Source organism: Neovison vison, chromosome 7 (assembly GCF_020171115.1).
Source record: "Neovison vison isolate M4711 chromosome 7, ASM_NN_V1, whole genome shotgun sequence".
In the NCBI taxonomy this organism is placed as follows: Eukaryota; Metazoa; Chordata; class Mammalia; order Carnivora; family Mustelidae; genus Neogale; species Neogale vison.
In genome coordinates this window covers 16,442,953-16,462,583 of record NC_058097.1, presented here as the reverse complement: position 1 = coordinate 16,462,583, position 19,631 = coordinate 16,442,953, and the positions used below count along the sequence as shown (strand labels likewise).

At 42.1% G+C, this 19,631-nt stretch overlaps 1 protein-coding gene across 1 annotated transcript in view; it reads left to right on the top strand.

The window, feature by feature from the left end:
- Nucleotides 1–17,180: 17,180 nt before the first annotated feature.
- LOC122911293 (cytochrome b5 type B) overlaps nt 17,181–19,631 on the top strand; it is a 41,106-nt gene continuing 38,655 nt past the window's right edge. Inside the window, exon 1 of the mRNA XM_044255828.1 lies at nt 17,181–17,444. Coding sequence (XP_044111763.1) covers nt 17,283–17,444 — 162 coding nt within the window. The 5' untranslated portion in view covers nt 17,181–17,282. The remainder of the gene's footprint in view (nt 17,445–19,631) is intronic.

Here is a 19,631-nt window from a genome sequence, read left to right as displayed (position 1 = left end):
TTTTCACCGAGGGAATGTGGGCCAAGCATGATATATTAAAAGAGAGGGAGCTGCTCTATTGAAGTTAAAAATAATCTTCTGTCACATGGCTAATTTGTTGGAATGCAGCAATTAAAGGGCTGTGGGCAGAGGGAGAGCTGGAAGCAGCTGGGGAGCTCACAGGCAGAGTGCACGCCCTGGGGACTATGTTTGCAGAGAGAGAAAACAGGGTCACAGCTGACTTAGGGCACCTTATCAGAAAACCCACAAAAGGCACAGGAAGAAGGAAAAGTGGGGTCAAGTTTAGAGCTGTGACCTTTGGGCTTATCAGACAGTGAAGGGATGGGTCAGGACTTGTCACCTGTGCTCCCGGGATGCTGATTCACTCAGCAAGGATGAAGGCTTTCCAGTTCCCCCTACACTTTGAAAATGCACGCCTTTGAATTCATTTCAAAGAAATACATAACCTGAAGGAGCCCTTTGATCCTAAATCCTTGAGAAAACAAATCTATATGGTCTTGAGGGGGAAAGCATAGACCAGTTATACAAATCTTCATTTGGGGAGTTGGGGATTTTTAAAATTTTTCGAAATTTTTGAAAAATGTGTTGAAATGTTGGAGTTGAAAGAGATGAAGTTATGTAATACAATATCTAAATTTTTCAGGTGAGGCAACTCAGAGAGGCTCATTTACTCAAGGTCGCTCAACCAGCAAGTGCTAGAATCTTGATTCTAACCCAGGTCCTTAGCTAAACGGGAGGGACGTGGTGGTTAGGAGTGCGGGACTTTCTGATATGGAATCGGGCTTCACAAGCTGTGGAGCTGGCGGACTCTCTTGTGAGTGACCAGTCCCTCTCAGTCTCAGTGTTACCTTCTGCAAAGTGGGAATAATGATAGCACCCACCACCTAGAGTGGTTATAATGCATGTAAGGTGTTTAGTGTAACCTCTAGCCTAGAGTAAATGCTTAATAAAATGTAAGCTCTTACTATCCCAGAGCTTTTTCTATACCACCCTGTATCAAATTCCTAGTGCCTTTTTTGCAGGTTAACTGCCCCCCCCACATCCTCTTTGGTTTGGGTGGGTTTCTCTTTCTCAAATCCTTTCCACCTGCAACTCTGGTGGATAGTATAAAAAGAAAAAGAGGATGAGTCCCTTTCTCCTAGCATTTTCCACATTCTAACACACCAGTGCTACTTCTGCTTTCAATATGGCTCCCGAGTTGTTACTAAGCAGAAATGGTGCCAACGTGAAGAAGCCAAGTACTGTGGCCACAAATTCAGTTATCAGATGCATCTGAATCTTTTGGAGTGCTTGATCAGTTTTCAAATTAATATGGGGCATCACTACCAGAAAGAACTCTGAGGGTCCAGTGGAGGTATGGGCTTCAGAGTCTGACCACCCCTGGGAAGTGGAGGCCAAGTTCCATGCAGGCACATACGTTACAAAGAACAGAAACGGAGCTGGGGAGTGGGGGTGGAGAGAAAATTAAGTGGCTTGTTGAGGTGTCATTTATGACCAGATTCAAGGGTTTAATGATGTCCTGAGGGCACCTTTCCATTTTGTTGGGCTGTATTCTTGAGACTCTCTGAACTTGTTAGACAGAATAGTCCTCAAGCTTCGCTTTTCTCCAGTTCAGAACTCTTCGAATAAAGGAGACTTCCCACACCCTGAGTTCTCCGTCCTTGTTTGGCTCCTTTATTTATTTTTTTTTTAAAGATTTTATTTATTTATTTGACAGAGAGAGATCACAAGTAGGCAGAGAGGCAGGCAGAGAGAGAGGAAGGGAAGCAGGCTCCCTGCTGAGCAGAGAGCCCGATGCGGGACTCGATCCCAGGACCCTGAGATCATGACCTGAGCCGAAGGCAGCGGCTTAACCCACTGAGCCACCCAGGCGCCCCTGTTTGGCTCCTTTAAATCAAGTGCTGGTTCCTGAAACAGCAGGGCCCTGGAAATGAGCATGGAGCACAGGCCTCACCTGTAAGCAAGGGGAAGTGGGGCACACTGATTGACCTCCTGCTGGCTTCGCAGAAATTAGCAGTCCTTACAGGAAACAGTCCTTACAGGAAAATGGGGGTTGTAAAAGAAAGGGAAAGACAGGTAGATATAAACCACTAATATCAAAGTCCAACAGGTATGTGCACTTTTCTGAGGTGGTGGGTCATAGTTCGCTTCATATCCTCAAAGCGTTCTATAATCCAAGAAATAGTAAGAACTTTTTAGAAAACACTTTCTTCCCCTCCAGGTATTTCCTTCCTGTAGAGGGTCATCAACGCTAATGCTCTAGGCCTCTCTTTCCCCCTTTCTCCTTCTGTGCTTAGAGAAGGAAGAACATGAAGAGAAACTGGGCATGAGTCGTCAGTGTCTTCTTCCTGGTCTTTTACGACCATGATCCTGGGAGGACGCACAAGTTCTTGTCTCACTCCACACAAGGAGGGCAGCCTGGTCCACTGCTGCTCAGGTTTGGTAGGAAAGTCTGTTTAATTAGGACACAAGGAAGCCTCTTGGGCTCTTGCCAGAGTCACAGTCTCCAACCTAACATGTAGCCATAGAACAAGATAATCTACCTTCTCACTACCCAGACCCCTCATGGACCCAGAGCCTGAGTAGGGAGGAGGCATGCTGTCTGTTGAGTCCCCTTCTCAAAAATGGACAAGAACCACCAATTTAGAACATTAGGGACCCACAGATTCATCTTGTCACTCTCCCCTTCCTAGATGCATCCCCCGCGAAGGAGCTGGTTACCCGAGGAATCTACAGAGACCGTGAGGCGCTAGGAGCAAGCTCCCAGATTGACAACAGATTTACAACAGCAGGTGAGAGGAACTGGGATTATTTCACGTGGAGGTGGTAAAAGAAACCAAAGGAGGGGTGGCTTAATAGTGGCCTTCACCAGAACCATGCTGAGGGTGAGGCATCACTGGTATTTTTCCACTGCGTCACCCTGACCCCGATCATAGTCCCACTTGTGTCCTTCTGTGCCCACCTCTTGGAAAATAAATTGTTCCACTTCCACAGAAAGGTACAGGAGGTTGGGACAACACAAACCAAATTAAATGTAACAACATTTTATTATTATTTCTTTTTAATCACAAAAGTAATACACGATTTGTGAAAAGAACTACTAAGTTGTAGCCAGGGATAAAGATGATAACGGAAATCCACTGCTAGCCCTCAGCCCGAAGATAGCTGTTGTTAGCATTTCAGTCTCTTATTGTCCAGCCTTTTTCTATACATATTTTTTAGATTATCCTTTACTTTAAAAAAATATTTAAAAATTTCAAATAAAATAGAAGTATATAATGTAAAAGATGAACATAATATACTCTGCAATTTCTCTTAATATTGTGACCTATGTGTACGATTATTAAATTGAATATTTTTTGATATTTGGATATAAAATTGAATATTTTCTCCTCTCTTCTGGACTTAGGAATGGTTGACATTAATGGCACTCATTTGAGAGGAAAGTACTGATACTGTGACACTGAATTTAGAAATAGGGAAGTAAGATTCTCAGACTTACCCACAGCCTCACCTAACTCCTGCCAGGTTCCCCGGGGACTGGAATAATTTCCTAATAAAATAGGAAACTTTGTTGAGAAAAGGAGGCAAAAGAAGGAACTTCCATAAGCCAGGACTCATGGCCTTCCTTCTCTACCAGAAATACACATCACATCCACTCTTAGCCACTTCAGCCTCCCTAGCACCAAGATTTTGATTCTGGGAACATGTAACTGCAAGTGAACAAAGAGTCAAGGGAAAGTTCTTTATCAGCAGGAGAATTATTTTATTCAATGTGTTTCCTTACATGAGTTGGGACAATAAAGGGAAAGAATGAGAAGAAATAAAAGGCCAGTTACTCAGGCCACTTTTAATGAATCACCCCCCAGTGTCACTACCCATCCCCAGTCAGGAAAAGCTGGAGTTTTTCCATGCCAAGAAAAACAGAGGGCAGGAAGAAACAAATTACGACCTTGTTTGTGTTTTGTGTCTTAACTATTTGATTTATAGGCCTTGATCCAGTGATTATGGATAAAAGAAAATATCCCAGTGTCCCAAACCTAACCTGAACTCTTAACCATGGGTGGGTCTCACGTCCACGGCTCAGAGTTAGTATGAAGTTAAAACGCTTTAAGAATAAAGTTTCAGGGTTAGGGGCTGCCCGTAGGCATTCTTAATCTAGTGGCAAAGCCAAATTTCTTTCCCGCACTCCAGTTTCAGGAAACTCTGTTTAGAAACTTAACCCCTTCTCCCTCATTCCAGAAGGTGGGCATATAGTTAGTAAACACCCACTATGTGCCAAGATACTGGGGCTATAGTGGTGGACATATAAATCAACCAACATGTAAATCAGAAAAATGTGTGTAGCCATGAGTTCTATGGAGAAAGGGAAAACAGAACGATATATTAGAATGGGTAGTCACTTAGGACGAGGTGGCTCACATAAATTTCACCAAGGGGGTGACACTGACCTTGAGATTAGAGAGGTGAAATATGAATGTGAAGTCGGGATGACAGATAACCATTCCAGGTAGAGGGAGTATCCCATAAGGCAAGCTCATGCCTGGTATGTAGAAAATAAATAATCTCAACTCAAAAGAAATTCTTGGCTATTAGGATTGTTTTTCAGGAGTTGATCTAGATAGAAAGTTGATAAATGCCTTTCTGAATCTTAACTATGTAGATGTTCAACCTCACCCATAGGAAGAGAAATACAAATAAAAACTACAGTGTGGGGCGCCTGGGTGGCTCAGTGGGTTAAGCTGCTGCCTTGGGCTCAGGTTGTGATCTCAGGGTCCTGGGATGGAGGCCCGCTTCGGGCTCTCTGCTCAGCAGGGAGCCTGCTTCCTCCTCTCTCTCTGCCTGCCTCTCTGCCTGCTTGTGATCTCGCTCTGTCAAATAAATAAATAAAATCTTTAAAAAAATAAATAAATAAAAATTAAAAAATTTTTAAAAAACTACAGTGTGATAGCATTTTTTAAAGATTTATTTATTTTATAAAGATATATTTGTTTTATTTATTTATTTATTATTATTTATTTATTAGAGAGAGAGAGAGAGCACACAGAGGGAAAAGCAGGCTCCCGCTTAGCAGGGAGCCTGTCGTGGCGCTTGATCCCAGGACCCTGAGATCATGACCTGAGCCAAAGGCAGATGCTTAACCGACTGAGCGACCCAAGTGTCCCCTGATAGCATTTTTTAAATGTCACATTGGTATAATTCAAAAACTTTGATAACATGCCCTGTGGGGCTGTGAGGAAGCTGTCATTTATATGCATCACCAGTGAAAATATAAATCAGTCCATTGCTAATCCTGCAAATGCATATGCTTTTGACCTGGAAGTCCCAGTTCTTTTACGTGTATATAATGATGTAAGACCAAGGTTACTGTAGCATTGTTTGCAATTTCAAAAGGCTGGAAACCCAAATTTCCCAGTCAGAGACTAGTTAAGTTATGAAACATTCATATCAAACAATGAATAGTAACTATGGAAAACTATCCAACTGTAAAAATAAATGAGGAAGCTCTCTCCGTATTACTATCTAAACATTTCCAAGTTGTCATTAAGTAAAAAAAGCAAGACATAGAACTGCGCTAGTTTTTATATAAAAGTGAGTAAGCTAAGCATAAATATTTATATTTACTAGCATTTGCATAGAAAAACTCAGGAAGGAGATATACAAAAAATATTAAGTGATTATCTGGGGTGGGTGAGTGAAAGAGGTTGGAACATGGGTAGAAGGGTGGGCAAGGACTCTTCATTGAGATGTTTACTTTTTTTTAATTGATTTTTAAAATTTATTTATTTGAGAAAGAGAGAAGGAGATAGCGAGAAAGCGAACAGGCAGGGAGGAGAGGGAGAAGCAGGCTCCTCGCTGAGCAGGGAGCCATACTGAGGGCTCCATCCTAGAAGTGTGGGACCACGACCTGAGCTGAAGGCAGACACTTAACCGACTGAGCCCCCCGGGTGCCCCAACTTTTCTTTTTTGTTTTTTGAGTTTTGAGGCATGTGAATGTATTAGGGCCATTAAAAATTGAAGAATTGCCCCTTCTACTACCCCTTATCTGATTTTATTAATTTATCACTTAGGGGTGCCTGGCTGGCTCAGTTGGAAGAGCATGAGACTCTTGATCTTGGGGTTGTGAGTTCGGGCCCCACATTGGGTGTAAGAGATTACTTACCTAAATAAATAAGCTTAAAAATTTATTGCTTAATCCATAGCCATTGTTTACCTATCCAGCCGCACCAGATGAGAAAGTTTCTACTTAACTATGTGTAGATGATGATTAATAAAGCTGACTTCAAAAATCTATTAGCATTAGTCTAATCGCCAAGGAGATTTGCTACTTACTTATCCTCTACTGACTGAATAAAGGTCGTTGACCAAAGACAACTGGAGAATTTCTAGGGCAAAACCAGCATACAGGAAATTGTGTTTATGGAAACATGATTTTTCAAAGTGGCCTTTTGTCCAGTAGATTGAAGTAAAAACAGTGACATCATCCAGTCTATGCACTAGATTATCTTTACCAAAAAGAACCTTACGATGCAAAAAACTTCAATGTTTGAATGTCTTTTTACATCCATTCTTTCATTGACTCCACATTTGGGAATTATTCTAGTTTTTATATATTTAAAAAAAATATTTCTGCTTTCCCCTCTTCCTGCCCTTTTTCAACCACTAATCCAGACTTCTAACATTGTCTCTAAGTTTTGTCTGTTTTTTCCACCCATATCTTTATTGAGATATAACTCACATACTGTGTAATTCACCTACTGAAAATGTGTAATTCACTATCTTCTAGTATAGTCACAGGGATGTTTAACCACCATGCAAACTAATTTTAGAACATTTTTGCTCCCCACCCTGTTGGCAGTCATCCCCAACCCCCCAATCCTCTCGGCCCTGTGCAACCACTAACTCTACTTTCTGTGTCTCTAAACATGCCTGTCCTGGAGATTTCACATAAATTAAATCATACGGTCTGTGGTTTGTTGTGATTGGCTTCGTTCACTTAGCATGATGTTTTCAAGATACATCCATGTTTCAGCAAGTTGTTTTTACTGCTGAATAACAAGGACACACCATACTTTACCCATTTATCAGTTGATGGACGTTTGGGTTGTTTCCTCTTTTTGGCATTTTGAACAGTGCTGCTATTAACATTCGTAAGCAAGTTTTTGTGTGACACATAGTTTTCATTTTTCTTGGGTATATACATAGGAGTGGAATTGCTAAATCCTATGGCAACTCTCTGTGTAACTTGGTGAGGAGCTGCTGAACTGTTTGCCATAGTGGACCCTCCATTTTACATTTACCCTAGCAGCGTGGGAGTGTTACAGGTTCTCAGAATAACCACCACTTGTTATTGTCTGTCTTTTTTACTGTGGCCACTGGATAGAATCTCATCATGGTTTTGAGTTGCGTTTTCCTAGGAGTGATATTGAGAATCCTTTCATATGCTTATTAGCTATTTGTAGAGCTTCTTTGCCGAAATGTCTATTCAGATCCTTTGTGCATTTTTCAATTGGGTCCTCTTGGTATTGTTGATTGTAAAAGATCTTTATGTATTCTGGATACAAATCCCTTATCTGATATGTGATTTGCATATATTTTCTACCAGTCTGTGGCTTGTCTCTTCAGTCTTTAATGGTATTGTTTGCAACACGGAGGTTTTTCATTTTGATGAAGCTCAGTTTTCTCTTCTTTTTGGTCACTTGTACTTTTGTTGTTGTATTTGCCTTTCCCATTTTTGAGCTTTGAATAGATAGAATAATACCCTTTTCCCCCATTTCTTTTGTCTTTTGTTTTGTTTTGTTTTAAGATTTTTACATATTTATTTGACAGAGAGAGAGAGAGGGAGAGCAGGAGCACAAGCAGGAGGAGGGGTAGGCAGAGGGGAATGGAGTAGGGATCCTGACCTGGGGCTCCAACACAGGATGATGGGATCATGACCTGAGGTGAAGACAGATGCTTAACGACTGAGCCACCCATTTCTTTCCTTTTTTTTTTTTTTTTTTTTAAAGCTTTTATTTATTTATTTGACAGAGATCACAAGTAGGCAGAGAGGCAGGCAGAGAGAGAAGGAGAGGGAAGCAGGCTCTCTGCTGAGCTGAGAGCCCGACGTGGGACTCGATCCCAGGACCATGAGATCATGACCTGAGCCGAAGGCAGCAGCTTAACCCACTGAGCCACCCAGGTGCCCCAAGCCACCCATTTCTTATGTTTAAATCTTAAAGGGTCAAGCGGGGTTTCTTCTGGCATATGGAATGTAGTCAGATTATTTTTTTCCAGAAAAAAAATTTCTGGAAAAACATTATTTAATCATTATTATTTTATTTCAACACTGTAAAAGGCCCCCCTTTCCTCAGTGATTTGAGATAATATTTTTACCACGTCTTCTATTCTTTTTTTTTTTTGAAGTAATTTTTACACCCAACGTAGCATTCGAACTCAAGACCCCAAGATCAAGCGTTGCATGCTCCACCAACTGAGCCAGCCAGGCTCCACCCTTCTCTCTTTTTTTTAACATGTCTTCTTTTCTTGAATTCATTTTAGGACTCTGTTTTGTTTTATTGGGCAACCTCTCTGGTTCCCTCCTTCACTCAGAGCTTTTTACTATCGCTCAATAAATTTTTCTTTCTTGCCCCTCAAAAATAATACATAAATATATATTATATATATAGTATATATAGATACACACATATATATTTATATACACATGTTTTCTTTTTGAAACATGTGAATGTATTCGTTACCTTTTTTTTTTTTTAAGATTTTTATTTATTTATTTGACAGACAGAGAGGCAGGCAGAGAGAGAGGAAGGGAAGCAGGCTCCCCGCTGAGCGGAGAGCCTGATGCGGGGCTCCATCCCAGAACCCTGGGATCATGACCTGAGCCAAAGACAGAGGCTTTAACCCACTGAGCCACCCAGGTGCCCCTATTTATTACCTTTTTTGTTTTTTAAAGATTTTATTTATTTATTTGACAGACAGAGATCACAAGTGGGCAGAGAGGCAGGCAGAGAGAGAGGTGGAGGCAGGCTCCCTGCTGAGCTGAGAGCCCGATGCGGGGCTCAATCCGAAGACCCGGGGATCATGACCTGAGCTGAAGGCAGAGGCTTAACCCACTGAGCCACTCAGGCGCCCCTATTTATTATCTTTTAAGAGTAGACAAACATCAGGGGCACCTGGGTGGCTCAGTGGGTTAAAGCTTCCACCTTTGGCTCCGGTCATGATCTCAGGATCCTAGGATAGAGCCCCACATCAGGCTCTAGCTCAGCGAGGGGTCCGCTTCCCCTTCTCTCTCTGCCTGCCTCTCTGCCCACTTGTAATCTCTGTCAAATAAATAAATTAAATTAAATCTTTAAAAAAAAAAAAAAGAGTAAACAAACATAAGAAGGGAAAAAAAAGTGGGTGTTCTGAAGCCAGGGGAACCAACCCAGGGTAGAAACCATCCTCATTAATAGCTATTTACACAGTGATAGTTTCTTTCATTTCTGGAAATGAAACTGGGCTGGGCTGTTGGGGTTTGGGCCCCACTGGCATAAGACTGAACAGGAGGGTCTTGGGGGAAGCTCCAGAAGAGTCCACCCAACAGGCCAGGGAGGTCTGGCTGACCTGAGCGTTGGAACAACTCTAGGATGCTTGCAACCAAACCCCTGAGGCCATACCCTGGAGAATTTGAGCTTCTCATTTTGCATCAACTTCCTGAAAATTCCCTGACACTAGTGACCTGGGCCTGGCTCTAGGAAGGGAAGGAGAATGTTGGACTGTGATGGCTTTAAGAGTTTGTCTTCCTTCTGGCAGGGAAAGAGAATAGGTTGCCAGGGGACATAATACCCTGAGAAGGGCATGAGCAGATTTGAGGGCTACCTCATTGTATTCCATTCCTGGAACAGGAAAGGGGAACCCTCCCCCAACAAAAAGGTGTGAGAACACAGGAGGTGTGTTTGATGTCTGCAAAAAATGAGACAGAATCCTTGTTTCTTGCTTTATTCTCATGGAGCATGCACAGTGTTTTCCTTGACTGTTTCCTGTTCCAATTCCACTATTTATCCAAAAACAGTAGAATGAGCTTACAAGGTAAATAACGACTTCCCTAGAGCAGATTCTCACACACTGATCCCACTGTTAGCTGAGATAAATTTCAGAGCATGCTCCTGGAGAGCCTGAGAGGAGATTTTCTAATACATGAAAACAGCAATAGTAAAATGTTAATTAAAAAAAAATGTTTTATATAGTGGGACGTCTGGCTGGCTCATTCAGTGGTAGAGCATGCAACTCTTGATCTAAGGGTTGTGAGTTCACACCTCACATTGGGCATGGACACTACCTAAAAAAAAGAAAAAAAAGTTTTGTATGGTAGGTGCCTTCTTCCTTTTAATAAATTTCTTTAAGAGGTGGGTCTCATTTATAGCCTCTAGAAGTAGTAACTCCAAAATATCGATCATATACTGAGGACTGTCTGTGGCAGGCACTGTGTTGAGTTTTGTTTAATACTCATATTGACACAGTACTTAGCTGTAGTTACTCAGTAAATATTTGTCAAAAAGCTTGGAAAAAACTGTCAAAGCATTCAAGAATAGAAAATTACAGCCAATATTCCTCATGAATATAGATACAAAGATCTTTTAAAAATACACTAGCAAATTAAATCCAACAATATATAAAAAAGGCTACATCATAACTAAGTGGAGTTTATTCCAGGAATCCAAAGATGGTTATGTTTTTGAAAAACATTCAAGATAATTCACCATATTATCAGGATAAAAATCATATGGTCATCCCAAAGGATGAAGAAAAAATATTTGACAGGATTATATATATATATATATTTTTTTTTAGATTTTAAGGATTAAATATCCTTTTATGATTAAAAAAAAAAGGAAACTGGGAATATAGGGGAATTCTGCTTCGTATCTGATAAAGGGAATCAACTGAAAAAAATCTACAGACAACATCTTATTTATGTTATGCCCGAGTTTTCAGTTTTCACATCTGAGAGACCACCAAGGAGCCAAGTACCGATGCAATCACACGAGGGTTTATTTGACAAGCTTACGCTTGGGCCCAAGTACACCCAACACAGTGGAGTAAGGACTTTGACCCTGAGGTGACAGGCTTAGCTTGGGCCCAAGTATACCCTACGCAGTGGAGTAGCGACTTGGACGCAGAACCAGATTACAGTCAGAGTTTTTAAAGGCAGAGTAGGTGTGGACTTGGTGGTGGGTGAGGACAAAGGGGATGAGGTTAGTCTCCAAGGAATTTTGGAAGCAAGGTCTCCAGGACCTTGAGGGGCTAGCTATTGTTGGGAGAAAGGTTATTTATTGCCAGTAATAAATATCTTCTCATGATACCCTTTAGATGTATATTAGTGGGTCATATGCTTGGGAATGATTGTGGACACTATCTTGGAGGTTTAGAGATAAAGTTTCACACTTCCCCTATCAAGTGTCCTTGTTAGTGAGATTTGGGTTTAGAAGAAATTTAACTTTATTTCCATTTCCTTCTGCCTCAGCCTCCTTCAGTTTTATGGTGGGGTGGGTGACTTTAGGGCTTGGGGAACTGAGTTATTTGCCTCTGGAAATTGGGCTATTGTTAAATCTCTAGGACATCTGTAAACCAAGGGAGACCCCTGTCTTGCAGGATTGTGATCTCTGCAAGTTAACTATTTGTTTTTCTTTTAGGGCAGCCAGGGGTGGCTGAGGAATGTCAAACATACTACCGAGGGGAGGGGAGCGTGGGGAGAGGGGGTACAAGGTGCCAGCTTTTGCTTTGCCAAGATGGCTGTACTTATGTCAGGACTAGACTCAAGGTGGGTACAGCCTTGTTTTTCTTGGCCTCCACAATTTATTTAGTTTTTATTTATTTATTTGTCAGAGAGAGCACAAGTAGGGGGAGTGGCAGACAGAGGGAGAAGCAGGCATAAGGAGAAGCAGGACCCCCACTGAGCAAGAGCCCAATGCAGGACTCAGTCTCAGGACCCTGGGATCATGACCATAGCTGAAGGCAGATGCTTAACCGACTGACCCACCAAGGCTCCCCTTTACTGAACTTTTTTTTTTTAAGATGCTGCATTCTTTTTTTTTTTTTTTTTAAGATTTTATTTATTTATTTGACACAGAGAGAGCAATCACAGGCAGAGCAGCAGGAAGAGAGAGGGGAAGCAGGCTCCCCACTGAGCAGAGAGCCCTGTGTGGGGCTTAATCCCAGGACCCTGAGATCATGACCTGAGCCAAAGGCAGAGGCTTTAACCCACTGAGCCACCCAGGCGCCCCAATCAGACTGAATCTGATTCAGGAAAAGATGGTGGCCTAAATGTACTGATTATTAAATTCATATTCACAACTACCACACATTAGACAGAAAGTCTAGCTTGAAGTCCCTATCTCTGCCACTCAAAAATCTTGGTTAATATTAGGTAGCTTTGTTGATCTCCTTTTTTTCCAAGTCACACATAATTGTAGCAATATCATTTGATGAAAACATAATTCCCCAATGAATTATATTTATGTTTTTCTTGAAAATGGATTATCCATATCAATGCGGGTCTTTTCTGAACTTTCTATTCTGTTCCAGTGATTTGTCTATTTTTTTTTTAAGATTTTATTTATTTATTTGGGACACCTGGGGTTATGTAAGAGTATGTTCTCATTCTTAGGAGATACATAATTATTTGGGTAAAGGGTCATGATGTCTGCAACGTGTTCTGAAATGGTTGAACATAATTCACAACAATAGCAATAATAAATAGAAATCAAATATGGAAAGATTCACAGTTTCTAAATCTAAGTTAAAAGGATATGGGAGTTCATTGTATTATTCTTTCTTTGTTTCTTTTTTTTTTAAGATTTTATTTATTTATTTGACAGACAGAGATGACAAGTAGTCAGAGAGGCAGGCAGAGAGAGAGGAAGGGAAGCAGGCTCCCTGCCGAGCAGAGACTCGATCCCAGGACCCCGGTATCATGACCTGAGCTGAAGGCAGAGACTTGAATCCACTGAGCCACCCAGGCACCCTGTATTATCCTTTCAATGTACCTGTTTGAAATTCTAAAAAAAGGAATTTAAATATTACTTAAAAAACCACTTTAATGTGATCCTAATTCCACTTGCCAGGATGATGACATATTCAGTCTTAGTCATTTATGGGAGCAGTTCCTGTCCTCCTCAGGAGTTTTACATAGTTCAAAACACTCAGGAAGGGCTCTCCAGCCTTTAGGCCACATTGCTCACTTCCCAAAAGATCTTTTGTAGAGCTGACAGCCTCTGCACCGGTCTCAAGTAGTCTGCTAGCTGGGAGCCCTGGCCCAGAAGGTCCCATCACCCTACCTACATTATGTAGCCCTCTGAAGAGATAACTTGGCTCTACTCTTGCCTGTACTGCTTCCCTCCTTGCCCAACTCCATCCCTTTGAGGAAACTTGTGGGTTTTATGTTACTGTTACAAAAGGAATCCCAAACAACTTTTCTCTTCCCAGTCTCTGAAAACCTGCTTTTGGTATTATGGTACTCCAAATATATTTCTCTAACCCTTCCCTTTGTTGACAAGTTCTTTTATACTATCATCTTAGAGTCTTTAAAAACACGATTGGGCCCAGTTTCTGAAAGGTGGAGATAGTAAAGGAAATGCTGTATAATTTTACTAATTTATTGCATGTGAGATAAAGACATATATGCTTCAGAAAACATTCAGGGTTTCCCGAAGTTATACACAAATCACTTGCATCAGTCATCACAGATACTTGTTAAAAATGTTCGTTTCGGGCGCCTGGGTGGCTCACTGGGTTAAGCCGCTGCCTTCGGCTCAGGTCATGATCTCAGGGTCCTGGAATCGAGTCCCTCATCAGGCTCTCTGTTCAGCAGAGAGCCTGCTTCCTCCTCTCTCTCTCTGCCTGCCTCTCTGCCTACTTGTAATCTCTCTCTGTCAAATAAATAAATAAAATCTTTAAAAAAAAAAAATGTTCATTTCTGCTTCTTTTACATCCAGACCCACTGGGCCTACATTTCTGGAGATGGGGCTGGGAATCTGCATGTTTGTTTTTTTTAATTGTGTTAAAACAATGTTTTATTCTTTCTCACAATTCTGTGGGTTGATTGGGCAGTTCTGCTGAGTAAGCCTGGGCTCCCTCAGTGTTCACACTGAGCTGACAAGTGGATGAAGGGGTGGGCTCTGCTGAGAGTTTAAATGGCTGGTCTTAAATCCCAGGCTTATTTCCAGCATCTTGATCTCATTCGGGGGAAGGTTCTTACCTGTGAAGATGAAACTTCACAACTTGCGCAGCATCACTTCTGCCACAATCAGTTGGTCAGAGTAAGTAATGAGGCAAGCCAAGATTTTGAGATGAAGAAGAGACTCCCCTGTTTGGACAAGAAGCAATCTGTATTTTTAAAGATCTTTATTTGAGAGGAAGAGAGAGAGAAGAGAGAGAGATCACAAGCCAGGGGAGGGGTGTGAGGGAGAGGGAGAAGCACCAACTGCTGCCACACACACACCCCTGTACCTCCCCAGCCAGCACCCTGGGATCATGACCTGAGCCAAAGGCAGCTGCTTAACTAATTGAGCCACCTAAGCACCCCAGAATCTGTATGTATGTATGTATATATGTATGTAAAGATGATTTTATTTATTTATTTAAAGATTTTTTTTTTTTCTTATTTATTTGACAGGGAGAGAGATCACAAGTAGGCAGAGAGACAGGCAGAGAGAGGGGGAAGCAGGCTCCCCGCTGAGCAGAGAGCCCAATGCAGGGCTTGATCCCAAGACCTTGAGATCATGACCTGAGCCAAAGGCAGAGGCTTAACCCACTAAGCCACCCAGGTGCTCAAGATTTTATTAATTTATTTGACAGAGAGAGACACAGGGATTAGAGGGAACACGGGGCAGAAGGAGAGGGAGAAGCAGGTTTCCCGTTGAGCAGGGAGCCCGATGCTGGGCTTGATCCCAGGACCCTGGGATGTTGACTTGAGCTGAAGGCAGTTGTTTAACGACTGAGCCACTCAGGCGCCCCTAGAGTCTGTATTTTTTTTAGAGTTTGTATTTCTAAAACAGCCTCAGGTGCACACTGGGGTTAATTGTGAATTATTCATTTAACGAGTATGCTTTCAGAGCTGTGTCCCATTACATTTGGAACAAATCTCTATTTCTTTTTTTTTTTTTTAAGATTTTTATTTATTTATTTGAGAGAGAGACAGTGAGAGAGAGCATGAGTGAGGAGGTCAGAGAGAGAAGCAGACTCCCCGTGGAGCCGGGAGCCCAATGTGGGACTCGATCCCGGGACTCCAGGATCATGACCTGAGCCGAAGGCAGTCGTCCAACCAACTGAGCCACCCAGGCGCCAACAAGAATTTAAATGTAGGGACGCCTGGGTGGCGCAGTTGGTTAAACGACTGCCTCCGGCTCAGGGCGTGATCCTGAAGTCCCGGGATCGAGTCCCACATCAGGCTCCCAGCTCCATGGGGAGTCTGCTTCTCCCTCTGACCTTCTCCTCGCTCATGCTCTCTCTCACTGTCTCGCTCTCTCAAATAAATAAAAAAATAAAATCTTAAAAAATTAAAAAAAAAAAAAGAATTTAAATGTATATGTATGTAAACGTTTTTGGTTTAGAAGGCTTCTTTCTTTCTTTCTTTCTTTTTCTTAAGATTTGATTTATTTGAGAGAGACAGGGGGAGGGGCAGAGGAGAGGGAGAAGCAAGCTCCCCATTGAGCAGGGAGCTCCGTGTGGGGCTTGATCCCAGGACCCTGAGATCATGACCTGAGCTGAAGGCAGACAGAGGTGCCCTCAGAATGTTTATTTCTTATGTTGCTTTTCTATCCTCAAGCCTGCCACAGTACTTGTGACATAGGAAATGTTCAGTAAATATCTCTGAAATGAATTTAAGTCTTTGAATCTAGTTTGTGGAATATCCTAAGAATCATACGGGATTTCTCTCATATTTTTCAGTCTCAATTGGGAGGTAAGATATGGAAACTTAAGATTTACAGATACAGGGGGGTTTCCTGAAATAGTAATATGCTTAGGTGCTGTAGAGGATGGGACCATGGAGGCTGGAATGCCAGCAGAGTTTTTGAAAAAGAATTTCAGGATGAGCTTGAAAGTGAGTAGGCACTGGAAGTAAGAGAGTCGGTGTACTTGGTATGATCACAGAAGTGGTTTTATTAACAGCAGGTTTAGGAGTCAGTGGCTGGTACACAAGTCTTATAAAAGGAACGGTGGAAAATATTAGTAAAAGGGGTTGATGATGGATTGTGGAGCGTCTGGGAGAGTGACAGGATGAAAAGGGCATTACATGTCAATTTGTCAGTTGTAATGGCAGTTAAAAATGAGGAGCTTACAACACTGCACATCGACCAAGCTTGGAATCCCCAAATGCTGGGATCCCTAGATGGGAATAGTTGAGGTGAATTTTATTTTAGAACACTAAGAAACGAAAATAGCATAGCTCTGTTCTGATCACCAGAAATTCGTTCAAAAATGAGATCCGCCTTTCCCAACTTGGAGATATAACTGAATCAGATTATAAGTAGTGGCAAAAACTTGGAAAGCTACCTGTCAATGGCCTAGGCGAATTACGACCCTGGCCCCCCCCCCCCCCCCCTTTTTTAGCACCACTCTCATTCGTGCCTGATTACTGTGTGCCTAGCGCTGTGGAGATACACGTTCTCATTTAATTATTATTATGGGTTATCTCGCCCATTATACTGGTGAGGAAAATGAGACTTAGACGTTTGAGTCGTCCGGTCACAGCCTGAAGGTTGCAAAAAAAAAAAAAAGATGTTAACCCGGGCTGGAATACGGGCTGCACGGGAGGTGGGGGAAAGAAGCTTCGCGCGGAGAGGTCACGGCGAAGGGAAGGGAAAAGAAGGGAAACGGGAAAATGGAGACTCGGCCCTCTCTTCCAGGACTCCGCAGGCCGCTACACTAAGTGAAAGGGAAACCTGTCTTGTGTAACCGCTGTCAACCGGTCTCCATTAGGCCTTTTTCCAAAATCACGGTACCCGGTTGGTGAGATTGGAGGGATAGACGATCCTGATTGGTTAGTTGGACCTCGAACCAGGCCTACGCCCCAAGGATTGGGCGGAAAGGGGGCGGGACTTAAACCTGAATCCGTTATTTCATTGGTAAAAAGAAAAACGAACCAGGAACTACTCGGAAGCGTGATTGGCTGTTGCCAGGATCCCTCCGACGACCGTAAGGGCCTTAGTTACGGAAGCCGGGGAGGACTGAACAGAAGGTGCACCTCGAGGAAGTTAACCTCGGAACCCGGTTAGTGGTGGAGAAGAGGTAATTCAGGCCCAATGGCGACTGTGGAAGCAAGCGACAGCGATGGGAAAAGGCAAGGGGTCGAGAACTCCGTTACCTATTATCGATTGGAGGAAGTGGCGAAGCGCAACTCCACGAAGGAGATCTGGCTGGTGATCCACGGGCGAGTCTACGATATCACCCGTTTCCTCAACGAGGTGGGGCCCGGGAGGTGGGCGGCCCTTGGGAGCTGCACGGGTGAGGGGTGGTCCGGACCAGAAAAGTTGCAGGGTGTGTGTAGGAGGGAAGTGAAGCCTGTCTGAGGGCTATAAGACGTACGGAAGGGACCACAGCTCCCCTAGACGGAAACAGAGGGGCCTTAGTTCTGCATGCATTTCTAACCAGCACTAAATTCTGCAGCCTTCAATAACGCCATGTATTGCATCTCTTATATTAAATACTTAACTGTTCGCTAGGTCAAACTTTTAAGCCATCATTAAGCCGTCATTATCCCCATTTTACAGAAAGGGAAACTGAGCCTCAGGGACTGAGGACTCTCAAGGTCACACGCTTAACAGCCTATAACCATTCCACTCTAGGTTTCAAGGGCTCTGAACCTGTGCTCTTCCCACTGGGCCCTCTGAAGTAATTCATTTCAGGTTTTCCTGAGGAGAAACAGATTTTTTACCCTCTGATTATGCTACCTTTATTTTCTATTAATTTGAGTTGACCTTGAGGCCAGAAGGTCATGAGTTAACTTTTATAGTCCTTGACTCACCCTCTTTGTTAAATCTTCAAACCTGTTGCATTAGATCTCATTGTGAAAGTTCTTGAGACCATGGTGCAATTGAGTGTTGTTATTTATTTTAAGGAAATAGGATAGACTTTTGTCTAAACATATTGAGGTGTACTTTACATACAGAAATTGTGCCCAATTAAAATGTACAGTTTAGTGAGTTTTGACAGATGTATTCATCCACATAATCACACTCCCTTTTAAGACGGAGGATTTCCATCACCCTGAAAAGTTCCCTCTTGCTCCTTGACAGACAGTCCACAAACCCCAGTCCATGAGACTTTGAGGTATTTATGTATATACACATATTAACACATATATTTTTTTGGTGTGTATCATTTTGGGTAATAAAATCTTGGGGTGAATTCCTTGGAAATTCCTTCACAGTATAACCTTGTAACTGAGAAAAACTTAATTTTTGTTAGTTCTTTCCGTGAATCAAGTATACTAGTAAAATATTTTTTCTATATTCAGATTCATAAAGCTATAAAAAAAATTTTGAAATGTAAAGTTTCCCAAAAGGACATTGTTTTTAATAAACCTTAATGGCCAGTAGATTAACATCTTAGAATTTAGTAACTTGTATTTGAATGCGTTATGGCCTTTTATGCTTTTAAAGGGTACTTTAAAAGTACTTTCTCATTATTTCATCCATGGATAACTAGTTGAGAGTGACTTGGGTGTAGTGATCCTTAATGTTAACAGAATGAGAAACAGGTTCGCAGAGATTTTGATTGATGAGTGGCCGAATCTGATTTCGATAGATCCCTTGATTTCTCTTGTGTACATAGCATTACTTCTCAATTCTACCCTTAGCTTAGTCCTTTGGTGTATGCCTCATGGTAAGTTAAAAGTTGTGGGTTGTAGCCTGTTAAAGCATAGTTCATAATGGTAGGTAATGATGTTTTTCATTTGTGGTTTCATTTCCCCTCAATTTCTTCTGGATTGATTTAGAATACATAATGAACTTGGATGGAACACTCAGTGCTTGTCGTGGACCTTAGTTCAATATTGAGTAGTGGTTGCTAACCCGGTTCACAATGTTGGTAGAGACAGAGACATCACAGGTATGCCAGAGCCGCCCACGAATCTTGAGCCACAGCTCTTGACCTGCAGTTAGCTCTTCTTACTTACCTGTTCTAGTCTCTCTTTTCCTGTATTCTTGTTCATTCCAAGGCTATTCATTCATTCACTTGTTCATTCAGATACTTATCTGAATTGTCTGTGGTATAATCTGAAGTGTCTGTTAGGTGTCTGATACTGTTCTAGGTGCTTAGAATAAAGCAGTGAATATGCTGTATTTATGCCTTCTGGAGATTGATGTGCGGGGAGTGGACAATAAGCCAAAAGTAACTATAATACATGCTGTGTTACATAGTGGTAGGTTCTAAGAAGAAAAATAAAGTAGAGAAGAGAATTGTAGATATACGTATATGGGGTGAGGGTGTAAGGGTAAGGGGTTGAAATTTTAGGTATGATGCCCAGAGTGTTTTTTATTAAGATGACTAGAGTAAAGGCCAGAAGGAAGTTAAGGGAGCTAGCCATGTGGTTATCTGTTGGAAGAGCATGACTTTTAGAGGGAGCAGGTTCGAAGGCCTTGAGGCGGGAG